Raw genomic sequence first — 25,777 nt, 5'->3', positions numbered from 1 at the left:
ACAGCCATTTCCCAAATGGCTAATCCAGCATTTCCATGGGTATGTTTCATGGAATATTCATTAAACATAAAGCTCAATGATATAAGGGTCCCATGATCAATAAAATTGGGAAGCTGTGTATTTCACTCCATTTTGAAGAGTCTCCGGTTATTTAAGGATAAAAGATTAGTGTGATTAAGAGCCCTAATGATCTTTACTTACTCACTTTCCCCAGACTTACCTGTTTTTCTCTTCATGTAAAACCTCTCAACCCAATGAAGGCCTTGTATTCTAGAATAGACTCTGGGAACTTCCAGGCAAGGCTGTTCTAGATCTGCAGCAGACACTGGGCAGATCTGATGGGACTAAAAAGAGAAAGCATGGCCTCACCCATGACCGTCACCAGTTTGAGCACAGAATCCGAGCTTTGCCAGTTACAAGCTTCAAATTACTTTGCCTCTCTCACCTCGGTTTCCTTCATATTTTAAGAGGAGAATATAAAACCTAAATTATAGTGTTCACTTTAAGATTAAAATGAGTTAATAGATGGCAAGCTGCTGAAGATGAGGATTGGCACAGAATGGGCTTTCCATAAAATGTAAGTCCTTTATCCTTGGTGCTTCAGGACCAGGGCAACACAGGCTGAATTTATAAACAACATCAGGAGGGGTGGGCTGTTGACTAGTTATGTCAATTCCTAGACTAGTTATGCCAACTCCCAGAAAGGAAAAGTTTGACTGTCCTGGGATAAGAGGTAATAGACCAGGGGCACCTGGGTGGCTCAGTGGGTTAAGCCTCTGCCTTTGGCTCAGGGTCATGATCTCAGGGTCCTGGGATCGAGCCCCGCATCAGGCTCTCTGCTCAGCGGGGAGCCTGCTTCCTCCTCTCTCTCTGCCTGCCTCTCTGCCTACTTGTGATCTGTCTGTGAAATAAATAAATAAATAAATAATCTTAAAAAAAAAAAAAAAAGAGGTAATAGACCATAAAAGCAAAGAAGTAGATCCATGATTTGATCTTTGCTAGTAGGCATGTCAAGAATATTCCCAAGGGGATCCCTGCAAATCTAAAACCTACGTTCTAATCCTGGCTCTGCTGGATAAAAGATGTATGTGACCTTGGGTAAATCCCTTAACTTCTACAGACCTCGGTTTCCTCACCAGTAAAAAGAGGAATTGAACCACCTATCTCTCTGGAATGTCCCTCACCCACCACCAGATTTATGTGAAGCTAAAGGAGGGCTATTTCCCATCAACCTGGATGAAGCAGACCTGGTGGTCTACTTAAGGATTAGCTGAATTTCAGTGAAAAATTTTTTCAAGGATGAGAGACCCAAAAAACCCCCCAAAATAAAACACCATGACATAAGGTGCTCACGTGTGATGCTTCCAGTTTTAATGCTTTCCTGTCTTAAAAGTATATTTTTAAATATTCAAATGTAAATTATTCACATGGCACATGCCCTTAGAATGTGCGCATTTAACTAAAGTGAATCATCAGCCTATTATTAATTATCATTCAACCAGCCCTATTCTTTTGGATAAAGGAGAATATTAGGATCTCAAGGGGCTGAATCATTTCAGCACAGCAAGCTGTACACAAGTTGTCAAATCCCTCCAGCTATGCCCCTAACTCTCCCAGCAGCTTATGGCCTGGGTGGCTTCACCTCTCATTTGCCTATATATGCATGTATACATCACAGACGGTCCTGGATTTGTACATTTCTGTGTTTGCACACACTACCCATGGCTGCCTCATTCCGAGGACCACACCCATAACAGTTGTCTGGGACAGGTGACAATCTCACTAGCTCTGGGTTTCCCTTAGAAGTAAAACAAACTATCTAAAGGGTCTCCCAGCTCCAATGTTTTATGTCTATGCTCTTTGCTTAGATATTCTTTGGCAGAAGCATAGGAGACATGCTCCCATATGTTATCCCATGTAATTCTTAGAATCTTCCAGGAAGTCCTTTTGTTATTATAATTCCTATCTTGACAGACGATGAAACAGATTCACCTACTTCATGTATCATGCACGTAATGAGTGGCAGTTACAAGCTTAAAAACCAGAATCTCTGTTCTATATCTGATCAATGCCGTCTCCAAGTGACAACCAAGTGCTGGCTGCTCCCTCTTCTTCTCCCTCCGGAGTAGCCCTCACTGAGGGAAGAGTAGCCAGAAGAATTTGCTCTGGCTTAAGATCATACACTGACACCATGCAGGCCACTCATGGGTCAATGACAATTCTGATGATCATGAAGATGTCACAAGTACCTAGAGGAAGTTCGAAGAAGTATCAGTAGAACCAGGGGGCTCTTGCACACGACCGGGTGAGCAGTCTGACTTGAGACAAGGGAGGTTTTCTCAGCAGGGTTACACGTGTCATTCAGCTAACTGCAGACCTGCCTCCACACCACTCCCTGCTCCCCATGCAGAGCTCGTGCCTACTCTTCCATGAATGAAGCCCATGGTGCTGCAAGCATAGGCTCCTGTATATTTCAAGCTAGAAACCACCTAGCTCCTCCTTTGACAACGTAGAGATAAGTCTTAAGGCCACACAGAGGATTTATGACCAATTCACAGGAATTAAGACCCAGACTTTCTGATTCGCTCTTCACTGTGCTTCTTCCCTGGAACCTGGAAAAGTGAGGAACCTGGGCAAGAAACCAATTCAGCAGCCCATCAGCCTTGTCATGGACACCTGTGCCTGCCCAGTCCTTTTGCTCTGGTGGCTTCCCATCTCTGGCTTCTTGGCTGGATATCCGGCAGCCTGAAACTTGATCTTCTTCCCCTGTAGCTAGATCTGCATTCTCTGATCTGCTCATTTCTTTACTTCTCTGTCACCACCTTGGTTTCCCTTAGGACTCTGAGCTCCACACTAACCCTGTTGCCCACTTTTTTCTCCTTTTGAATTAAATGCTCTGGTCCTAGCTTTTCAGTGCAACCAGGAACCCCCTAACAACTTTACAACCTTGGTGTTAATTTACTGCTTGTCGAAGAGATGTGACCCACCCATCTTGGTAGTTGGATATAATAGGCACCAGAAGGAGCAACTAGAACTCAAGGTGAACAGATATTTTTCAGAGATATCATCTTCTGTTCCCAGTGAAATATTAACAATAAAATCATGAAGTCTTTTTTAAAAAAAATCTTATCATTGACAGGGAATTTTAAGGATATTATTCTAAATACTTGCAGAAATCAGATGTGCAATTTTAAAAGATTATTACCTTTTGGGGCGCCTTGGTGGCTCAGTGGGTTAAGCCTCTGCCTTCGGCTCAGGTCATGATCTCAGGGTCCTGGGATCAAGTCCCGCATCGGGCTCTCTGCTCAGCGGGGAGCCTGCTTCCCTCTCTCTCTTTCTGCCTGCCTCTCTGCCTACTTGTGATCTCTCTCTCTGTCAAATAAATAAATAAAATCTTTAAAAAAAAAAGATTATTACCTTTTAAGACTTACTGGACGCCTTACTCGGAAGTAAAGTCATATTTTTAAATGTTTTCCTTTCAAATAAAAAAGAATAAAAATATATGAATTGAGCACTAAACTCAGTATCTTGAGGAAATCAAGAGAACATAAATAACAATCAGATACAATAACAAATTGGGAAGCAGTAGGAATAATAAATAAATCCAAGATTTGGTTCTTGGAAAAACCCAATAAAATAGCAGACATTTGAAGGAAGAAACACTCATAAATGAGGAAAGCATCAATTATTCAACAAAAGGTTTTGAGTAAATTTGAGTAAGTATTTGGGAAAGAATCAAGGCAGTGTTTCACCTCACATTATACATAAAAGGAAGTCCCAAATTGATTGAGGATCCAAACGTTTAAAAGCAAAAATTTAAGAGGGTGGACGTAGGTGAAATTTCATTGATCTTTATGTGGGAAAGAACATTTTAAGAATAAAAGCAAAGAATATACAAGGGAAGCTGATACATTTTGTTAAAAATGTAAAATATCTACCTGTTAAAAATCATGAATGAAAAGACAAATCATAATCAATAGGGAAAAACTCTTAGCATCAAATAAAGATAAGAAAAGAGTAAGTAATGTTTTTAGTATATAAAAGGGCTCAGAAAGCAACAGAAATTATCAAAGGACATGGTTTCATAGAAAAAGAAACAAAAATTATAATTCTAAATGTTGATGTGGTAAAACAGGCAAAAATATTTGTATATGAGGATGGTTATGGTAGTGATTAATAATAAAAATTGGAATCAACAAGAAAAAAATTTAATTACATCTATAACAGAAAACATACTCATCTGTTAAAATTATACTATCGAAAATTTATTGTCATGAGAAATTGTCCATGATAAAATAAGTACGTGAAAAGGGCAAAAGAACATAACATCATTATCCCAATTTTATAAATATATATGTGTATATCTCATATATATTCATGAATATGTGTATCAATATCTTTGGGTAGTTTGATTATGCAATCTTTATTTTTTCCTTTAAACTTTCTGTGTTTTGCAGAATCTCTACAATGAGGATATTGTATTTATAAACAGAATACACTGAAGTGCATTCCAAAATTTTAACATCTCTACTTGAAGAAAAATACGGGTTTAAATGATCTTAATGTCACTTTGAGACTACTTAAATTGATTAATTAGTTCCTTTTAAAAAGGGATTATTATTTAACTAGATTTCTTAAATCTACGAGCTGAGCAGTGTTGTCATGATTATCTGCCAGAACGGAGATATTAAGACCCTATTCTGAGCAGCTACCGGACGAGGAGTCTTGGGCCTCATGATCTTAAGCAAAGCTTTTAACAGCCCTCTGAGCCTCAGTTTCCTCCCGTCAAACAGATATTAGCAACTCCTCTACCACTTTCCAGAGTTTTTCCAAAGACCAAAGAATATAATCCAGCAGGAGTCTATGAAATATAAGCTATTATCAAGGCAACACCATTCTTTAAATAATGAGCTATTGCCTGTCTAGAATTAACAGTTGGTTTGTATGGTCTTCCTAAATCTCTGTCTCATAAGGAAACATACTCCCTTGGTTGCAGAGGGAGAAAAAGTCCTCCCCATTCTTCCTGTAGTTCCTTTTCCTACTGAATTTGTGAGGGTGCTAAGAGATGTAAGTGCATCACCTTTGGTGGTGAGATACAGATAGCTCATTGCACATCCCTGTGTCCAACTCCACCAAAACTCCACAGGGAAATGCCTGGTGTTTTCCTTTGCCGAAAATAGAGGAAATGGCAGAGACCTCACAGGCTCCCACAAGACCAGGAGTGAAGGGCATATTCTACACTATCTCCAGACAAATCCACAGGATGACTGATTGGAAAGTCTATGGGATCCAGATCTCTGATTTGTGGCTCAGAGTACCAAGTTCATTCACATGGTACACTGGTCCCCACCAACCCTTCCATGATGCTATTGTGAGGATGATTGTCAAATCTGAGTCATATTATTGCAGACTCTTACTACATGTAGTTATGGGGACAGGATAGTCCACAGCACCTCCATGTCCAGAGCCACCACTCCAACAAGACTTCCTGCAAGGAGAGCTGACTGCTCTCTTGGTGGCACAGGTAAAGGAGGGGGACAGGTCTAGGGAAACTGACCCAGAAGGAAAGCCCAGGCTGCACCTGGGGAGTCACCTGGGGAGCTTTTGAACATTCCAATGCCCAGGCTACAGCCCACACGTAGAATTTAACTTGAACCCCTCGGGCAAAACTGGGTATCAGTATTTTTAAAGTTTCTCAGGTCATTCCCAACTGCAACCAAGATTGAGAAGCAGTGGCTTGGGATTGAACACAGATCTAGGCATCCCCACTGCTCCAACATTTCCCTCTCTTTGTGAGGCCTCTTCCACATTCTGCCCTCTCCTGAGTGTGGCTTGCACACACTTTACATGCCATGGAGCTGACTAAACCTGAGGCATCCTTTCTCCTTCGGCTCTTCTGCTGGCTGGCTCCATCTATGCTGATTCCGAATCCCTAGAAGGGGACTCATTGTTAACCCAACTAGCCTTTTTGGGCCAGGACATTTGGGCCTTGGGAGGCTGACCCACCTCAGAATCAGCTACCCTGGATGAAGACCCAAGCCCTTCTTGCCCTAATAATCTGTGGGAAGGGACATAGGTCATGTGCTATAAAACATGGCCACCTTGGTCCTCTCCAGGTCTGTCGCATGTGAAGATGGTGTCAGGTGGCATAATTTCCTTTTAGCAGCAACTGTGGGATTCTTTAATATCTGGGTCAATAACAACAAGTCATAATATTGAAATCAAACATATTTCCAAGAAATTCATAAAAATTAGGGATCAGAGTTTTACCCTCTTTATAGAACATGATTTTTAGTCTTTTTAAGTATAGATAAGGCAATAAAATGGATAGCCTGCTCAACTATATTTATTGTGTATATATAAATTTTATATATCTTTGTCCACGGAATCCTTGTCCATAGAAAACTTCACAATTAGGAAGCAGTAGGAATGCTGGGTGGCTCAGTCAGCTGAGCATTTGCCTTCGGCTCGGGTCATGATCCCAGGGCTGTGGGATCAAGTACTGCATTGGGGCTCTCTGCTCAGCAGGGAGTCTGCTTCTCCCTTTCCCTCTGCCCTTCCCCTGCTCATGCTCTCTCACTCTCTCTCTCTCAAATAAACGAATAAAATCTTAAAAAAAAAAAAAAGAAAGCTACAATTGAATATAGAATCAAAAGACTAAGATATTCATTATTACCTTATTATCTTTCTTGTTTTTATTAAGAAACTTTTTAATTGAAATATACACAATGAAAAGTGCATATATCTTAAGGGTTTATCTCGATGGTTTTTTAAGACTTTTTAAAAAAGATTTTATTTATTTATTTGATAGAAAGAGACAACGAAAGGAGGAACACAAGCAGGGGGTGTGGGAGAAGGAGAAGCAGGCTTCCTACTTAGCTGGGAGTCCAATGCAGGGCTCGACCCCAGGAGCCTGGGATCAGGACCTGAACCAAAGGCAGACGTTTAACCACTGAGTCACCCAGTCGCCCCTAAGACTATTTTTTTGAGCAGCTTTAAGTTCACAGCAAAATTGGGGAGAAGGCACAGAGATTCCCCGTATACCCCCTACCCTCACATGTCTCCTCCATTACCAAATCCGCCACCAGAGTAGGACATTTGTTACAATTGATGAACCTACATCATCACCAGAGTCCCTGGTTTACATTAGGGTTCACTCTTGGTGTTGTACATTCTACAGGTTTGGACAAATATATAATGACATGTGCCCATCATTATGGTATCATACAGAGTGTTTTCACTGCCCTAAAATTCCTCTGCCTATTCATTCCTCCCTCCCCACCACCATGTTTTTTTTATAAAGAACACCTTTGTAACCAGCATCCAGGTCGAGAAACTCAGCATTATCCTTACCCGAAAGGCTCACCTTGGGCTCCTTTCCAGTGACTACCCACCTCTGAGGGTAACCATTATGTTGATTTCTGCCAGTATAGATGAGTTTTACTGTTTTTTTTTAATTTATATAAGTGAAATCACATATGATATACTTTATTGTGTTCTGGTTTCTTTCCCTCAACTTAGGTTTGTGAGATTCATTCATACTTTTGCATGTAGTTTCAGCTTTAGCCAGAGATTTTGATCCTTGAAATCTAGTTCAACAAGCATTATTTAACCAGGAACTGTGATCAGGGCTGGGGACAGAAAAGCAAATAAGGGTAAATCCCTGCACTAAGGAACATTCAATCTAGTAATGTAGCATCGACAAGAATTTAATGTAAAGTGAATTCCTTTTTTGTTTAACAAATATTTATTCAGTGTCCACTATGGGGCAGACAATGTTACAGGTGCTAGGGATAAGCAATGAACAAGCAGGTACAAATTCTAGTGGAAATTCTCTGTTTTACTTCCCTGACATGTGTGGGCAAGTGCTGCCCACTAATACCCATTTCCCGCTCTGTTTTGCATCTGCTTTCAACATAAGGGGAGCTGGTGCTGAAAAGTATTTCTTCTGGCGACTTGAAGTATACAGCTTTGAAGTGGCTAGTCCAACCATGAGACAGTTTGTAAACCAGTGAGCATGGGAGGTATTGCTCTGTATCTATTTTACCTTATTCTATTCTCTCCATCCTTGATAATGCCTATACAGAATGAAACAAAAATCTGGAACCTAAAGAAGGCTTTGGATGTGAGCTTACTTTGGAGTAAACCTGAGCAATCTTGTTGCTTTCCAGAACCATGAAATAAGAAGAAACAATTGCCAAAGTTGGACTGAAATCATAAACCTTTGAATTTCTTTTAATAATTACAAGCATCTAATATGCATCATTATTCATTGGTGTTGACTTTTCAGAGCCTAGTGAATGATTTGCATATGATGGAGGAGGGATAGAAAACCCAACATCACTCCAGGATTGATAGCTTAAGAAGAAATGGAACAGATCATCTAGTTTTATTTGTTTGGTTCCTGTTTTCCCCCATTTTTATAGAAGATGTCAAGCATATATAAAAGTAGAGATAAGGAGCACCTGGGTGGCTCAGTGGGTTAAGCCTCTACCTTCAGCTCGGGTCATGATCTCAGGGTCCTGGAATCGAGCCCTGCATCAGGCTTTCTGCTCAGTGGGGAGCCTGCTTCCCCCTCCCCCTCTGCCTGTTTCTCTGACTACTTGTGATCTCTCTCTCTCTGTGTCAAATAAATAAATAAAATCTTTAAAAAAAATAATAAAGGTAGAGATAATAGTAAGATTCACTTCCATGTACCCATCTTTTACGTTCAAAGATTATCGATCATGCTCAATTCATCTCTAACCCACTGCTTTCCTCTTCTCTGACTGTTCTAAAGCAATCCCAGCTGTCAAATAAGTTATTCATAAATGTTCAGAAAGTGAGGTCCCTTAGTTTTAATCTCCTTAGTTAACAGGCACAGAGAGGCAAAGTCACCAAGCTGGTTAGTAGCAATTATTTTTAATCCTAGACTTCAAAAGTAAGTCAAAAAGGTTACTAACAGAGAATATTAGACTTTACATAGTGCAGTTAAATGGTAGGTATGAGGCACGAATTGTCAAATTAAGTAAAACATTTGGTCTCGTCTGTGACCAGGGTCACATTTTGGATAATAGTTATAAGTGGAATAAGAGGTTCCCCCACACAAGAACCTTAATATGTAGACTGAACATCACTTAAACCGAGGTATAAAATTGTCATCAGTACATTTAAAACCTTATTTTTAGCTTGTATCAACACTTTAGCCAATGAATTTCATAAATTAAAACTCACTCTAAAAAAACAAACAAAAACAAACAAAAAAACTCCCACCCTTTGTATTATTTGGCCTACAACCACCTCTTTTAAATATCCCATTCAGAAACTGACAACTCTTCCCAATTGTTCAACAGAATGTTGGGACCGCTGGTTGATGTTCCTTTTCATCAGTAATTTCAATTTTTTTTTATTTTGAAATTGCAAATAAATGTATCCAAGTGAAACTGTTCTTTTCAACTAGTTAGTAATAAAATGGATCTAATACCTTTTTTAAGCTTCATTGTTTCCCATCTTCAGCCTGTCCTATTTTCTAAGAAGTTTAGTTGATGTTCATTGAGCCAATGTTAATGGCTTATCTACTATTAGATATCAAAGCACAACTAGGCTTTGATGGAGCTACTTTTCCAAGGTTTCCAGGCTTAATACCTTGAGGCACCATTGTATGAACTGATCAGAATGTTCTAAAAGTTTCTTGAGCAAGAGGGAAAGATTCTGTTAGTGTCTTTGTTGTGCTAATGTGCAAAATGTTGCTTTGGCTGCTTTGACTGTCATACTTGTCCAGTTGTATTTCAAAATGTTATCCAAGGCCTGTGACATCCACACTGTGAGAAGTGGGCCATAAAGCCTCTCTCGATGAGTATTTAATGAGGAGATATTTTAGGGTATTAAAAAAAAGGCTGCAGGGGCGCCTGGGTGGCTCAGTGGGTTAAAGCCTCTGCCTTCGGCTCAGGTCATGATCCCAGGGTCCTGGGATCGAGCCCCACATCGGGCTCTCTGCTCAGCAGGGAGCCTGCTTTCTCCTCTCTCTCTGCCTGCCTCTCTGCCTACTTGTGATCTCTGTCTGTCAAATAAATAAATAAAATCTTAAAAAAAAAAAAAGGCTGCAAAGATTACCTAAATAAATAACACTGTAAAAGGCAGATGTCCACTTTTTCATACACAACTCTCACTCATTTCTCTAAGAGATAACAGCAGCAAAGATTGACAATCTGTCAGGTTAACCATTTTCATTGTGTACTTTTTCTGGGCAGATTATTCACATCGAACTCCTTTGATGTGATCAGTGATGATGCTTTTATTGGTCTTCCACATCTAGAGTATTTGTAAGTAAAGAAAATTTTTTTTAAAATAATGATTCAGGACAAGTGCTCTCAGCTTCCTACAGCTGTCTGACAACAAATATTATAACCTATTGCAGATTCATAGAAAACAACAACATCAAGTCCATATCAAGACATACTTTCCGGGGACTAAAGTCTTTAATTCACCTGTAAGTATGAATGTTGCTATTACTTTTTAAGCTTACTAATGGATAATGCAGTTTGATAATCTGTGGGTCAAACACCCACTTCATGGGTAGTCCATGAAAATTTAAGAAACCCAAATGATTTCTCTCCATGTGCATGTGCCATATCTCTCTGTCATCAGCCAGTGCAGTTCCAGGAAACTGATCACTATTAATATGATTAGCCTAATCTAACGATAATTAGGAAAAACAATCTAATGCAGGGAAGTTGTGTGACTGAAATAACTTTTTTATTATCTACATCATTACTCACTTCACGGATAGTTATGGTTTGACTGTATAGCTTAATTTGATATGTGCTGTTTTTCTTTTTCTGTGTAAGCCCTGACCTTATATACATTTAAACATATACTATAACCACCAGCAATGTCTACACAGTACCTGAACAATTTGTTTATAAATGGAATACTTAATTATTCAATGGATGACTATTGCTATAAGAGTTGCTCTTCACGGGAGACAGTTTTGCCTCCCAGGGAACATTCATCAATATCTAGAGACAATCTGGTTGTCAGAACTTGGGGCCATGACATCTGGCAGGTAGAGGGCACCAATGCTCCTAATCACCCTGCAATACACAGGACAGCCCCCACAACAAAGAAATATCCAGTCTGAAATGGCATAGGGTTGAGGTTGGAAAGCCCTGGAAAACATAAACGAAATCATTTATTTCTTCGAGCCTCTCCCATCTCCCCTACACACACACACACACACACACACACACACACACACATCCATTTTGAAGGAGGCTAGAGGGCATGGAAAGAAAAGGCACTAGCATTTATTAAGTGCCTACTATTTTGCCGGTCAATTTGCTTTACATGGATTTTCATTTAATCCTCCCAACAATCCTGCCAGATAGGTACAATAATCCCTATTTTAGAAATGAGAAAACAGAGACCTAGAGGGGATATGTGACTACTGAGCTGAATAGTTACAGGATTATAACATCAATTCAATAGTTGAACTGCAATGGCTATTCATCCATTTAGGACTATTTTTCAAGTGCCTAATATGTGTCTCACTAGTGTTAAGACAAGGATGCAGGAGATCCCGATGCCATTCTGTCAACTTTAACGTGCTCCCTCACAACACCTCACTGTCAGCTCTGTTCTAAGCCCCAGGATGCAGCAGGGAACAAGGTAGACAAAAATACTTATCTTTGGGGTCTACATTCTGGTGTGTCCATAGGGACTTAACACTTCCTCTCACCAAACCTTGTCTCAACTGTTGTTTGGATTTACAGTAAGCGGCCCTGATGGCCAGATGTATTACACATAAATCATTAACCCTTCAAGTCTTCTGTAAAAAGGCATTATAATGAAAAACGTCTGCTTTGCTGCATTACACATCGATGCTGTAATGTGATACAGAAATAGCTGTGTATGGTATACATGTTAATGCCATTTTATCACAGAGCCAAACACTGCCAAACACCATTGTTTAGAAAATAATAAAAAACATACAAATATATGGAAGGAGAAATAGAAGTCATGACCTCAACTTGAGAGCAGCTTAATTCACATAAGTCCTACTCGACAGAGCTTTTGTCTGGTACTCAGCATCCTCAAGGGCTGAAGGAAGTATGTAAGATCCACGTGTCCTCTCAGGGAACTCGTGATGTAAGTCTGCTGTTCCCATTGGTTCACTCAAGCGTATCTTCTCTCCAGTCTAAAGGACTACCTGACCCAGAAGGAAAGGAGGAAGGAAGCAAGAATGGATGGAAGGAAGGGGAAAAGGATGGACGGAAGGGTTAATGAAGGGAGAGATAGAGAAAGGGAGAAAAGAAGGGGAAAAGAAAACGGAAGCAAAGTGGGGGGAGATGGAGAGCAAAGGGAGAAGGAAAAAAATCTACACAACACCCTGATGAAGAACATCTATTTCCTTTGACTGGAGACTGTTTTGTTTGTTAGGTCCATTAAATGAAATGGGAATTGAAATTTGGGTCTTAATGAGGCCTCTTATAAGAAGGGGACACTGGTATAACATGTGCTTAGCATCCAGACATTATCAAGCTCAAGGGAACACCAAAGTCAGTCTTCAAAAAGAGAAGCATGAATCTTAAGGGCCAGACAGTGAAAGGGAAGCCCAACCTCTCTGACCAGGTGCTAGAGGTGGGAAGGAGGTGTTATGAGGAAACAGGTTAAAGTTGACTGAGTGAATATGACCCTTACGTCTCTCGCATCTTCATCTAACACTTAGGTTGACTCATATGGCATTGCCAGTATTAGACTGTTTTTGATCTACAAAAATGCAGTGCCATATGGTTCATCCTAAATAGTCTCTAGGAAGTGCCACATAAAGATGAATAAGATCCAGTTCCAACCTGGGGGAGCTCCGTCTGGCAGGAGCAATTAGACAAACAAATATTTTCTCACTGAGTGCCTTTGTCCCCAAGTTATGTTCTCCTTATTAATTATGCTGTTCTTCAAAATGCCCTTCCTCCCTCCCTTCCTTCCTTCCTTCTTTCTTTTCTCCTTTCCTTTCTTCCTTTCAAGGAGAGATGGGTAGGGAGGATTTGAAAACCAAATGTCCCTCTGACTGCTCAGCACATCAAGTCAGCTTTCCATTATTTACCACCTATAAATAAATCTGACATTTGTTTGAGCTATTTAGTTTCTTTTTTAAGATTCTAGGCTTTAAAGAGCACCTTCCTCCACCTGAGACCAGCTCTTCCCAATCAAAGGCAAACAGGAATCAGCGAGGAGTTATCATCTGACCCTCTAAATTGCATATACCGGAGAAGAAGTTTACAAAGCTCTATCATATTCTTGACCTCATTATAGTCTCCTGGTGACCTTACAAAAGAGGGCGTAGACTGCCCCTGTGGACAGATGAGAACATGGGGGTGCACCCTGCATTTAAGCTGCTCCCCAGCAAGTAGTGGTAAAGGCAGAAGTTTCCTGGGGTCTTTAATTAGATGTCTCATGCCCTCTCCACCAAGTCAGTTCTAGCAGGGACAGAAAATTTTGATTGAGCTGCCTGGATCCTTCCACAGGACATAGTCTGAGGGGCACACATGACTAGGGAAGAAGAAGATCTGGAAGACAGGGGCCCTAGCCTCGATTTTAGTCTCTAAGCACAAATAATTGGAATGAGACCTATAGCTTTAGATTCCCCTGGTTCCCACTCCGGCCTAACACTGAAGCTGCGTCAAGGGGCCTACCTGAGCCTTCATACAGATGCAATTAGTTCCTAAGGAAGCAACAAACTTATCTCGCTTTCTTACACACCTATCTCAGGAGACTTAACTCCTAAAAAGAGAATTATAAACAACTTACTATATATACTCCCTTCCCCTCAAGCTAGCTTTCAGAAAAGGGAGAATTCCTTACATTTCAGTCCTTACAATGCCAGTCAAATCCTGGGACCCTCTATTTATTACTTTATTTTGAATTACTGTCCCTATGTTATATGTGTTCAACGTTAATGTTTGAATAGTTTATATATATCAACAAGGTTTGAATTTTTCTGCTGGCTGTGTATTACTTTTGAAATTACAGGGTGAAAATGCATTAAAAATAGTTTATGGCCAATGATGACAGAAGTCTCTAAACATTATGTATTACTTTCTGCTAATACCCATGAGCCTTTTTGGTAATGATTTCCTTTGGTATCACGTATGTGTCACTGTGACTAAGGCCCAGTAGGGGCAGGACTGTTGGCATGCATGTCTAAAAATATTTGGGGAAAACTGTCATCAATCTAGATGTGTTGCAGAGCCCCTGCTGGTTGCTCAGAAGTGGGGGGGCCCAAAAGGTGCATATAGCAGTCCCCAAACTCAAGGTGCCTTTGTGTCCCCAGTCAGGCAGGCAGGATGTCTTCATTTCAGCCTTCACAATGACATACAGGTAGAGACACAGTGCAGGATAGTGGCTGAGGGTGAGCTCTGCCACCAGGCCCCCTGGGTTTCAAGCCTGACAGCTGTGAGATATCAGGAGGTCACTTAGCTTCACTGGGCCTCTGAATTCCTTATGGGTAAAATGGGAGTGATAACAATAATCTGTAAAAACAGGGAGACAGGAGAGAAGAAGGTGCTTAGGAGTACCTCGCTCCTAAGATTGTCCTAAGATCAAATGAGTAAATCTATGCAAAGCGCCTAGAACAGAGCCTGGTAGGCAGGAAACACCGTTACAGAAAAATCAACTAAAATGGCCTGCCTAACCTCTGTGGGTCCTGGATCAGGATTCCAAATGCTGCAGTGTTTTCATCCCCTTTAAACATTCTGTATGAAATTAAAAATAACTGCACTTGAACCTCCGCAAATTCAGTGAGACACCGACTGCAGCTGGGAATCTGCACGGCAGGGAGGCTGGGAGCACCCCAGATGGCTGTGGGCGCTGCTTTCTTAGCAGCAGAGCCCGGCGGCACTGAAACAAACGTGCTGTTGGAGCCAGTCTGCTCTGCCTCAGGGAGGAGACTTTCCAGTAGGTTCCACAGTCATCATCAGAGGTTTTCTCAGGTAAACCAGGAAGACACCAAAGTGGAGGGAATGGTCATCCCCTCTGCTGAGAAGGACAGACTGTCTGCCATTGGGAATGCTTGACCCCACTCAGCTAGTTTCAAGGCAGCTAGTGTTCAGTTGGACAGTTTCCTTGTGTCTTAAAGAATGTTTCTCATGCTTCGTGGAAGGCACACTTTAAAGAGCCTCCACATTGCTTTGGAATGGTTGCCATGGGGAGGCGATGAGGCAGGAGGGCATGTTGTGAGCAGCAGGTCCATGGGACGGGGGCAGGTGGGTGGCAAGGGCAGTTCACAGGGTTTGCACTTTCTTCCTAACTCAGTGTCTCGGTACAAGGGGTCTAAGCAGTCTCCTCCACTCTCTTCTTTGTCTAGATTGCTGCCCTTCCTCTCCTCCATTCCAGCCTGCCCCATTCATTCATTCCTTTCAAAGTATCTACTGAGGGCTTACTTTGTGCCAGGTACTAGGAATCTGGTGGTAAGAAGAGCATCCTTCCAGGACTTGCTACTGAATCAACCTAGAAAAAATTAACATGGATGAAATACATCCTCAAACCTTCCCTTGCCTCCTCTTCACTCCTGCTGATCGGTCTGTCCGCTCCCGCCTCAAACATTCCAGGGCACTCCTACTCCCTACCAAAACCTCTGGTCAAATTCATTGTCTCTAAATGGCACGGCTTAGGGTGTTGACTCTCCTCATATCATTTCCTAATTATTAAAGATGAAGCCATAGCCTTTCATGGTGAAAAGCATAAAGATGTGATTTAAGAGCTAGAATAGAACTTGTAGATGATTCTGACCAAGTGATCGTTCACTTTGGAGAAAAGAAAACAGCCAGAGCTCAAACCCTGATATGTCATTCCTGGACCATGTCATTTCCACCTCCCCCTCCACATCCCTCCCCTACTCCCACCCCCGGCTGCTCCCCAATCCAAAGAGCCCTGGAGAGGATGGGCAGGCAAGGGGTCGGCTTGGATGCTTGCCAGGATTCCCTTCAGTCATACCACACGCAGAATGACTTTTCCTGACAGCTCAGGTGGCCACGTCCCACTCCTTGCCTCTCTCTCCATCAGCCTTCTAATTTGTCTTTGTCTTCTTCCTAACAATACTTGTATTTCGTTTCAAAATCCAGCACTGATTTGACCCTTGCATACCTAGCAGACTTTCGAAGAAGGAGGAGGTCCCCCACACCAATTCAGGCTCACACTCTTTCAAGCCATCTCACTCTGGACCAGAAAGAAATAGGGAAGAGAAGAAGGTCTCTAGACCTTCAGGACCAGTAGCATGTCTCTCTGGAATCACTTGCTTTCCACATAAATATCCCTCATGAGATGAACTCTGTAGTAATGAGTGAGAGAAAAATATGACAAAATCTTAATAGTGATTACTTCTTCCAGGACGATTATTATTTCATCCTTTAAAAAAATAATTTCTACACTTTCCAAATTTTCTTGAAGAAATAGTAAGCATTATTACATATTTAGTATATATGTATGCATGTGTATATATATATGTGTGTGTACAAATATTAGAAAATATATATATATGTGCCAGTGATATATATATCACTAATATATATAATATTGATCAGTAAATGATGGGACACTTAAAAATACTAAGGCATAGAGTTCTGTCTACTCAGAGAGGCAAAGAGAATAGATGATCTCAGCTCCTGAATTGAGCATTTAAAAGTGCTTAGGCATTAAATATCACTGGTTTTGACAATAACAAAGAAACAGATTAGTTTTATAGTCTTGATTATCTGACATAAGGCTTAAATATTCACCTGCAGATGCCAAAATTTTCCCTGGAATCCATTTCAGTAGTGTGTATATAAAAAATACTAGCAGTTGTCTGTTAATTTTCACAATAAAGGAAATTGGTATTCTTTACTCAGTTTTGCAGATAAAGAGACAGAAACCAAGAGAGGTGAAATTAAGTTGGGAAAAGGCACACTCCTGAGAATGAGGATGCTCAGATGGAAGCCCTTGTCCACTTGAGACCAAGCCGGACCCCAAACCACCACACTGCTCTCAGTGATGCTAAGGACGAGACTGACAGCCAGTTTTACAAAAGACACAGAACATGTTTCAACCAGGGCATCTATTAGGGGAAAGGGAATAATGACATGAAGCTGTTACTCTGTGAAGCTGGGAGGACAATGGAGGGAAAGGAGAAAGTGAAAAAAATTGAATGCGTTAGATTGTCCATTTTGCCTTCCGGTAGCAAGACTCAATACAGAGATGGAATCTGAAGAATCAAACGATCCTAACATCAAGCCTAAAAACCCCAACCCTAACCCATGAAATGCTATCTCAGTCTCTCCAGCTGTTTAACCCATAGGCACCAGATCTTCACTCTTACCATCTAACGACCAAAGCTGAGCAGGCTTCAGGGAGCATCAGGGACTTGCTACTTTTCCTTCCTGGCAGCTCTGGCGCAGAGCCCTCAGGAGTCCCCTCACCCGCATCCCCACCCCCTAAGAGAACACACCTTAAGCCCTCAGATGCCCATGATGATTTTTGAAGCTCCAGTCCCCCCTCGAAGCTGAGTTTCAGCTGAGGCAAGGAACCCAGAGGAATGGCTCCAAGTCTGGACTGACTGCAGTCTTTAATTTCCCCAGACGATGAGGGCCTGATGCCATGTGGGAATCTTGTGAGAAAAATGAGACATCATCGGACCACTCAGACCCCTGCATGCTGACCCTGACAGTCCCTCACACTCCAGCCCGGTAACTTTGGGACTTTGTGAGTGAAGTAAAATAACTGATTTAGAATCACTAAATCTTCACTGGACAGAACCATTCCATACACAAATACTAAGCAATGGCGTCTGTTTAAAACCTCAACTTTATTCTTTGTTTCTTCTGAATTTAAAATAATAATACATGCTTGATGATAAAACCTCTCACAATCTGGATGTTTATATAGCAAAAGTGAAATATACCAAATGTAAGAAAATGATTCTCCTTCCAGACCTTTCTTTATGCATTGTTACACATGCATTCTCCCCCCTCAGGTGGGATTACCCTCTATATCCTACTCTCCAATTTACCTTTTTTTTTTCTTTTAGGCATCATTCTGTGTCAAATCATAGAGATCTACTTCATGTTTTAAAATCTCCTGCAAAACATTCCATGTTAAGTATAAACCATCGTTTATTTACACAATCCCTTATTAATGGACATGTAGGTTGTTTCCAATTCTCTTCTACGGATAATGCTAGATGAAATATCTTTCCCCAGTGGAAGTGGGTCTCAAAATAATTCCAACTCTCTTCACTTGGTAAATTGGTAAATATTCTTAACTGGCCAGCTAATTAACATGTGGAGGCATTTCATCGTTCTCTTCTTAACTTTGCAGATTCTGCTGATCTCCTATGTGCCCTATGTATCCTTCACTATTGACCCATCGGCCCCCAGTGGAAGTGTGATTTATATCAGGGCTCTTTACATTTGTTTTGCAGAGTAATTCCCAGCTTTATCAGCATTGTTTTCCTAAAACATTCTCTGCTCCAGTCCCTGCTACCTGCTTTCTTCTTATGCAAATGTAACCCTGTCACCGAGGCCTGCCAAAGACTTTTGGGAAGCTGTCTCAACTCCTCGTCCTGGGCCTCGGAAGCCTTCCTCTCTTTTCTGGGTCTTACTTCCTCATGGTTCTGCCTCTTTTATGAGTCCAGGCAGACTTCTCCTGCCTACTTCTCATCAAACCTAGGCGTGAAGCTCCACCCTACCTTTTTCAGAAACAGTCCACTGTGAGTCAGATTTCACTGAATTTTGGCAATGGAACAGGGAAACAAGTCACACTAAGTGCGGTAAATCCATCCACCATTTCTGCCTCTGGCACCCCTCGTAGTGCTCTGCCACCGCCACCCTCTGGTCCCCAGAGTGAGAGCCTCCCTGTTACAAGAAGCCCTCAAAAGGCATAAAGCCTCATTTTACAGCCCAAGAAGGCCAGCCTGCCTTCATCAGCCCCAGCCCCCAATTTTGTTGACTTAAAAGTCGCCCATCTTGTCATGATGTCTCTCCACCCCAAAAGTCTTGTAGCTCCAAGTCCGTGTCTTAGCAGCTGCTTCTGTGGTTGGCCTTCATGTTGGGTATGTGAGGCCTAGAGCTCTATCCTCTGGGAAGGAAGTAGAACTCCCAAATTTGCTCATTGTTCAAAAAACAACTACCTTGCAAAAAATAATAAAAATAAAAGAACTGCCTTGGGCAGCATTGCAAACATGGTGCCTCTTCCTGGGCAGCCCTGCTGGCAGTAATAATTCAGGAATTGACTGTTTCTTCATTGCATGCCCGCTGTCCTGTGACCCAGCCTCCTTCAAACTTGTGTCTTACAACCAGTTGTAGCTGGTTTCATCCACTTAGAAGTTCGCCTGAGAACTTTAAGACACATCGTGCTAGAAAATAAATTGGGACACATAACTTGGGAGTGATTCAGGACTAGACCAAGACACAAGGAGTTCTCTTCTTTCAACCACTAGGCAGAAAGGTGAATTATAGAGACATTCTCTTGAAAAGTCTTTAGGGTGCCTGGGTGGCTCAATTGGCTAAGCAACTGCTTTCAGCTCAGGTCATGATCCCAGAGTCCTGGGATCGAGTCCTGCATCAGGCTCCCAGCTCCACAGGGAGTCTGCTTCTCCTTCTGACCTTCTCCTGTCTCATGTTCTCTCTCACTCTCTATCTCAAATAAATAAATAAAATCTTTAAAAAATACATTTGGAAAAAATGGGGCACCTGGGTGGCTTAGTCAGTTGAGCGTATGCCTTTGGCTCAGGTTGTGATCTCAGGGTTCCCGGATCAAGCCCCACATCGGGCTCCCTGCTTGGGGGGAAGCCTGTTTCTCCCACTCCCTCTGCTTGTGTTCCCTCTCTCGCTGTGTCTCTCTGTCAAATAAATAAACAAAATCTTTGAAAAGTCTTCTTTAGCAACATCTTATTAATCCTAATACCACTGCAGTCAGAGTGTTTCTTTCATATGGCCAGTTTCCTAAATGTTATTTCTTAGGCAAGCTCTTCTTCTTTTCCTCTCCCCTTCCTCCCTGCCACCCTTTATTGAGAATAGACCAGATGCCAGGTACCATCCGGAGTTATCTTATCTACTCTCCCTAACTATCTTGTGACATGAGGTATTATCACCTCCCCCTAAAAAAATGAAAATATTGAGTCCTGAAGAAGATTCAGAATTAAAGTCACACAGCCAGGAAGTGGTGGCGTCAGAATTCAAACCAAGCTCAGAATGGCTCCAAAGCAGTGCCCTTCTTTACATAATAGACGGTCATTGAGACTGGAACATTCTGATTCAGTTCCCATTCTTATGTTCCAAGGGTCATTGAAAAGAGGTTTCCAACCTAGTCATAATTTCTAAAATTCAAGAAAACAACATAATTAACTTAAAAATAGGTTTTAAAAGTCTTGAATGTTTGCAATTGAGAAATCTCATATGAATTAGAGCAGGTAGAAGACAGAAGAGTTTTGAGAGTCTTTTAAATGGAATTTGAGAGAATTTTCAAGGACTTTGGAGGCCAACAATGTACGCTCTTTTTGTTTCAGTTTAGTTTTTATTTTTTGTGTGTGAAAAAGTTTCATTAGAAAAGTATATAACAGGGGCGCCTGGGTGGCTCAGTGGGTTAAAGCCTCTGCCTTTGGCTCAGGTCATGATCCCAGAGTTCTGGGATCGAGCCCCGCATCCGGATCGGATCTCTGCTCGGCAGGGATCCTGCTTCCTCCCCTCTCTCTCTGCCTGCCTCTCTGCCTACTTGTGATCTCTGTCTGTCAAATAAATAAATAAATAAAATCTTTAAAAAAAAAAAAAAAAGAAAAGTATATAACAGATATGGGTACACACACACACACACACACACACACACACTACTGGTTAAAAATAGAAAATTATCAGAGTCTACAACCCTTCCTACTCCTTGTTATGTCCACACTTCTGCAATATGGACACTTTTCCCTTTTCTTGATACCATCAGGACTACTCCTTACTCATTAGCTTTGATTAGAATTATTCTAGTGACTCATGAAAGAACAAATAGAAAGAGAAAGAGAAAACAGTTCCTGTGCAGTAAGATAAGAACTGGAAGAAAAGGAAAGGAAATGTTTAAAGAAGATGGATGGATGGATGGATGGATGGATGGATGGATGGATGGACATGTGTGACAAAGTTGTTTTCTGAGGTCAAATGAGTGGAACTAAAAGAAAAGAAAAATATAAAAAGGGAGTATATGCTTTCGAAAGAAAAAAGGATGTGCTGGCAGGGGGATAGGTTAGACAGGTCCCCAAACTCTAGAGCTATTGGCACTATTAGCTGGGGGTTTGGCCACTGTCTAGAGCAAGTGAGAAGGAGAGAGAGAGGAGCGGGGCAGGCTGAGTGTGAGATGAAATGGGCACTGTCACCCATTTAGTTAGTCATCATTTGGGACACATCCCCTAGACTGAATGTCTAAGAGTATAAGTCTCATATTCCATTCTACATAAAAAGATCAATGTCCAATACCACTTTGTTACTGGTTTGTTAGCTTCTTTTTTGCCATAATTCATAGAAAATGCCATAAATACTGAGTGAGCACTGAAGCAAAGAGACCAAGTATTGAATACACAATAGTGGGAATCTGAGTAGTATCTTAGAAGAAATAAAAAAGGTACTGCAAGTAATTTAGTGTAGTCAGGAAAGAATAAAAAGGATTCATAATTAAATTTTATCATAAAATGCATCTATTTAGTTTGATTACAGTTTACATCACTCTTTTTTTTTCCAGGAGCCTCGCAAACAACAATCTCCAGACACTCCCAAAAGATATTTTCAAAGGCCTGGATTCTTTAACAAATGTGTAAGAGGACCTAAGAAATCACTGATTAATTAATTTACAATAGTTAACAAAGAAACTTGGTATTAATTTTTAGAATTTGTAATTGGCTTTAAAATTAAATTATAATTTTACAATTTAAATTTTAAATTTGCTTAAATTTTAAATGTACTTGAACTAATGTTTGAGTCTTCTATAGTAAAGACTCAAAATATATATTCTATATTCTGAATATATAGTGCCCAGACTTTCCATGGGGCAAAGTGTGTGTCTTATGGGTGGGAGTGCTGATAAGGGACTTTGAGGGGGTGGGAAGAGGAGGCCCCAAGTGAGATTTCAAGATGCCTTTTTTCTCATGAGGGCCAGGAAATGGGGCTACAAAGGAAAAACATAAAGGAGTCTGGGAAACTGACCGAGTACAGATGAAAGGTTACACCCATGGGTTGGTCAGTCAACAGAGAAATGGAGCAGGAAGTGGGGGAAGGGAGGCAAGTTTGCCTTTTCTCTCCTTAGACTGAACAACAACTCTAGGCTTAATCCCCAGGAATTTGGCTTAAGCCCCAGGAAGGGAATGAACTTAATTATTTTTGACCCTTTTTCAAACAAAAGAGCTTTCAAACTTTGACTTTTAAGCCTCAGAGTGAAAGATCTTTGTAAGGAATTTGTATATTTTGGTGTAAGCAAAGCAAGTAATATATGCCTAACTCTCTCAAAAGCAATTTAGCTTCATTAAGTGCCTTCCAAACATTAGAAGGGTATTTAAATGGTTATAAGGTAGATATAGGAAAAATGAAAGAATACATGTAAACACAAAGTTTTTTTTATCAACTCAGGTACTTTTCTATAGAATATATGTTCAAAACAACTTTTCTCCAATAACAAAAGATCTGAGTCAAGTATTTTCTCCTAAACCTAGTATTTAACTTCAAATCAGTAAGCTAATGAAAAACTTTCTTTGTTCCTTGTGGTATTTCCCCAGCCCCTCCTCAATGCCTGGTACCCCAAGTCCTGAATGATGGTTTATTTGCAAGAGAGTACCAGAAGGAAGACACTTCCAAAAAGTCTCAGACAGATCACAGTTAGCCGTTCTGGTTTACAATCACCCAGAAAACTTGCCAGTCATTATTTGGGGTCAGAATATTCTTGGGAGATAAAGTCAGTCCTGGGAAGGTCTTGGAAGTTAGATGATATACCATGGCAGACTTGGGGATACGGCTTATTTGGACATCGTCCTCTGGCCCATCCTTCTGTCAGCCAGTACCACACATGAGCAAAAACCAAAACAACAACAACAAAGAACCCACTTGAAATTGGCTCAGTCTCTAAGGAAATCCCGTAATGGGTTTAGCCTCTTGGGCCTACTCTAATATGCCTAAACCAAGAATTATCTAAGTATAAGGATCCTTGATAGCTTGTCTTTTCATGGATTTCTTGGTTTTCTTGAATGTATCCCCAAAAAACATTTTTAAATGTTTCAACATTTAAAAATTATTTGTGTGCTGTGTGAAGACTAGGCAATACCTATCTTGGGAATTTTGTGTGACCAAGAAGGGTTTTAGGAAGGAGCTGGAATTTCTGAACAGAAGCAATGCAAATAAACATAAAATTTGGTGAGTTAGGATCATATGTGGAAATTTAAACGATCTGTGCTGTATAGTTTATTACAGACATGAGCTGCTGGATGTCTGAGTTAACTCTGGTGTGTCAAAGTCATTTCCTATTAAAATTGAATTTGTAGACCATGGAATGGGATCAGGATGAATTACATCTGTGAGAAAGAACAAAAGCAAATAGTTCGCTTGATTTAATTAAATATGATATAATAAGCACTATATTCTGTCCTCTAGACCTGCTCTGTCCAATATGGTTGCCACACATGTAGTCACCGAGCAGTGTTCCTAGTGTAACTAAGGAACAAAGCTTTAAATTTATACTTAGTTTCTAAAAAATTAAGTAGAAAACTAAATTTAAATTGAAAAACTGATTCTCAGTTCAGCTATTGCAAAAGTTAATTATGTTTGGAACAACTTGGATGTGTGAAACTATTTTTTTCTGAGTATAATTTTTATGAAATCTAAATACAGATCGCATACTTCTGATGAAAATTTAGCATCAAACTGAGTTATGCTCTAAGTGTAAAATACACACTAGACTCCAAAGACTTAAGATTTTTGGGATGCCTGGGTGGCTTAGTTGGTTGACTGTTTGCATTGGGCTCAGGTCATGATCCCAGGGTCCTGGAATCAAGTCCTGCATCAGGCTCCCTGCTCAGCAGGGAGCCTGCTTCTCCCTCTGTCTCTGCCTCTGCCTGCTGCCCCCCTACCTGTGCTCTTTCTTTCTCTGACAAATAAATAAACTTAAAAACAACAATAAAGATTTAATATTTTTTAAAAGTATAAAATACCTCATTAATAATATTTGTTGGCTATACAGCTAAATGATTTGTGTGAGATATTAAATAAAATATATTATTTAAAAATAAATGACAAATTATTTTAATATATTATTAAAATTGTCACCTATTTCTTGTTACTTTTTTTAGAAATATAGAAAAAAATTTTAAAGTTTTTATTTATTTATTTAAATGAGAGAGAGAGAGAATGAGTGGGAGCAGAGGGAGAGGGAGAAGCAGACTCCCCACTGAACAGAGAGTTCTGCTTGATTCCAGGACCCTGAGATCATGACCTGAGCTGAAGGGAGACGCTTAACTGACTGAGCCACTCAGGTGCTCCTACAAAATTTTAAATTACATATGTATTACACTATATTTCTATGGAGAGCACAGCTCTAAACAGAGCTGCCTTTGATCCAAGAAGGAATAATTTATGAGGTTCTATTGACTGGGTGGCATTCAAGAGTGCACTCACTGTGGGATATCTCTGAATTCAAAGTGAGTTGTCAGTCACGTTCAAGGTAGATGATGGACCATGATGTAAAGCCAGGAAAAAGCAATCTGCATATGTTAATTGCTGAGGTAGAGGTCATACCTGTGTAGGTAGGACCCTCATACAGCAAAATCAACTGAAGTTTGTCTTTCAGGGACCTGAGAGGGAATTCATTTAACTGTGACTGTAAACTCAAGTGGCTAGTGGAATGGTTGGACCACACCAATGCAACTGTTGAAGACATCTACTGTGAAGGTCCCCCAGAATACAAGAAGCGCAAAATCAATAGTCTCTCGCCCAAGGATTTTGATTGCATCATTACAGGCAATGTATTCCAAATCATTCCACCTCATAAAGCTAAAATAAGGGCTACATTTTGTGTGTGTGCAGGAATTGATATTTTTAATATCTTTAAAAACAGAACGACCAATTTTAATTTTTTATGATAAAGCATTAAAACTTTGTAGGTTTAAAAGCAAAGTAAAATTATCATTCTACTATTTCTCTTAAATAAATGTATCTCTTAAGGATGTTTGAGATCTAGCCAAGGAATGAAGCATTAGCACACAGTTATTCATCATCATTTCCTGTTTTTGCAGAATTTGCAAAGTCTCAAGACCTGCCTTATCAGTCACTGTCCATAGATACTTTTTCTTATATGAACGACGAGTATGTAGTCATTGCTCAGCCTTTTACCGGAAAGTGCATTTTCCTTGAATGGGACCACGTAGAAAAGACCTTCCGAAATTATGACAACATTACAGGTATGAAAAACCTGACTGTATTTTGAATAGGAAGTTAAGCAGGTTGGACCAAGGGCAACAGAAAAAGACAATTGGCATGGGGATTGCTTGGCCACGCTTAGAGTCCTTTAGTCCCCATCTGTACCATTTACTAAATGATTGGGGATTTACTAAACCTTGATTTCCTGACTTGTAAATGGAAATAATAATACTTAACTCATGGGGTTGTTGAAGATAATGTATTCATAATGTCATCACATATTCAAGAAACAGCATAGAACGTAGCATAGTAAATGCTAAATAAAAGTGGATTATTTTTCTTCAAAAGAAAAGTATTGGACTAGGAATCATGAGTTTTAATCTAGGTTCTGCCAC

General features: G+C 40.5%; 1 protein-coding gene across 1 annotated transcript in view; it reads left to right on the top strand.

The window, feature by feature from the left end:
* LGI1 (leucine rich glioma inactivated 1) overlaps positions 1-25,777 on the top strand; it is a 38,978-nt gene that overhangs the window by 9,798 nt on the left and 3,403 nt on the right. Inside the window, exons 3-7 of the mRNA XM_080823296.1 lie at positions 10,230-10,301; positions 10,397-10,468; positions 21,727-21,798; positions 24,814-24,983; positions 25,259-25,423. Coding sequence (XP_080679422.1) covers positions 10,230-10,301; positions 10,397-10,468; positions 21,727-21,798; positions 24,814-24,983; positions 25,259-25,423 — 551 coding nt within the window. The remainder of the gene's footprint in view (positions 1-10,229; positions 10,302-10,396; positions 10,469-21,726; positions 21,799-24,813; positions 24,984-25,258; positions 25,424-25,777) is intronic.

The sequence above is a fragment of the Martes martes genome (assembly GCF_963455335.1).
Source record: "Martes martes genome assembly, chromosome: 14".
NCBI lineage: Eukaryota > Metazoa > Chordata > Mammalia > Carnivora > Mustelidae > Martes > Martes martes.
This window is presented reverse-complemented; position numbering and strand designations above follow the sequence as displayed.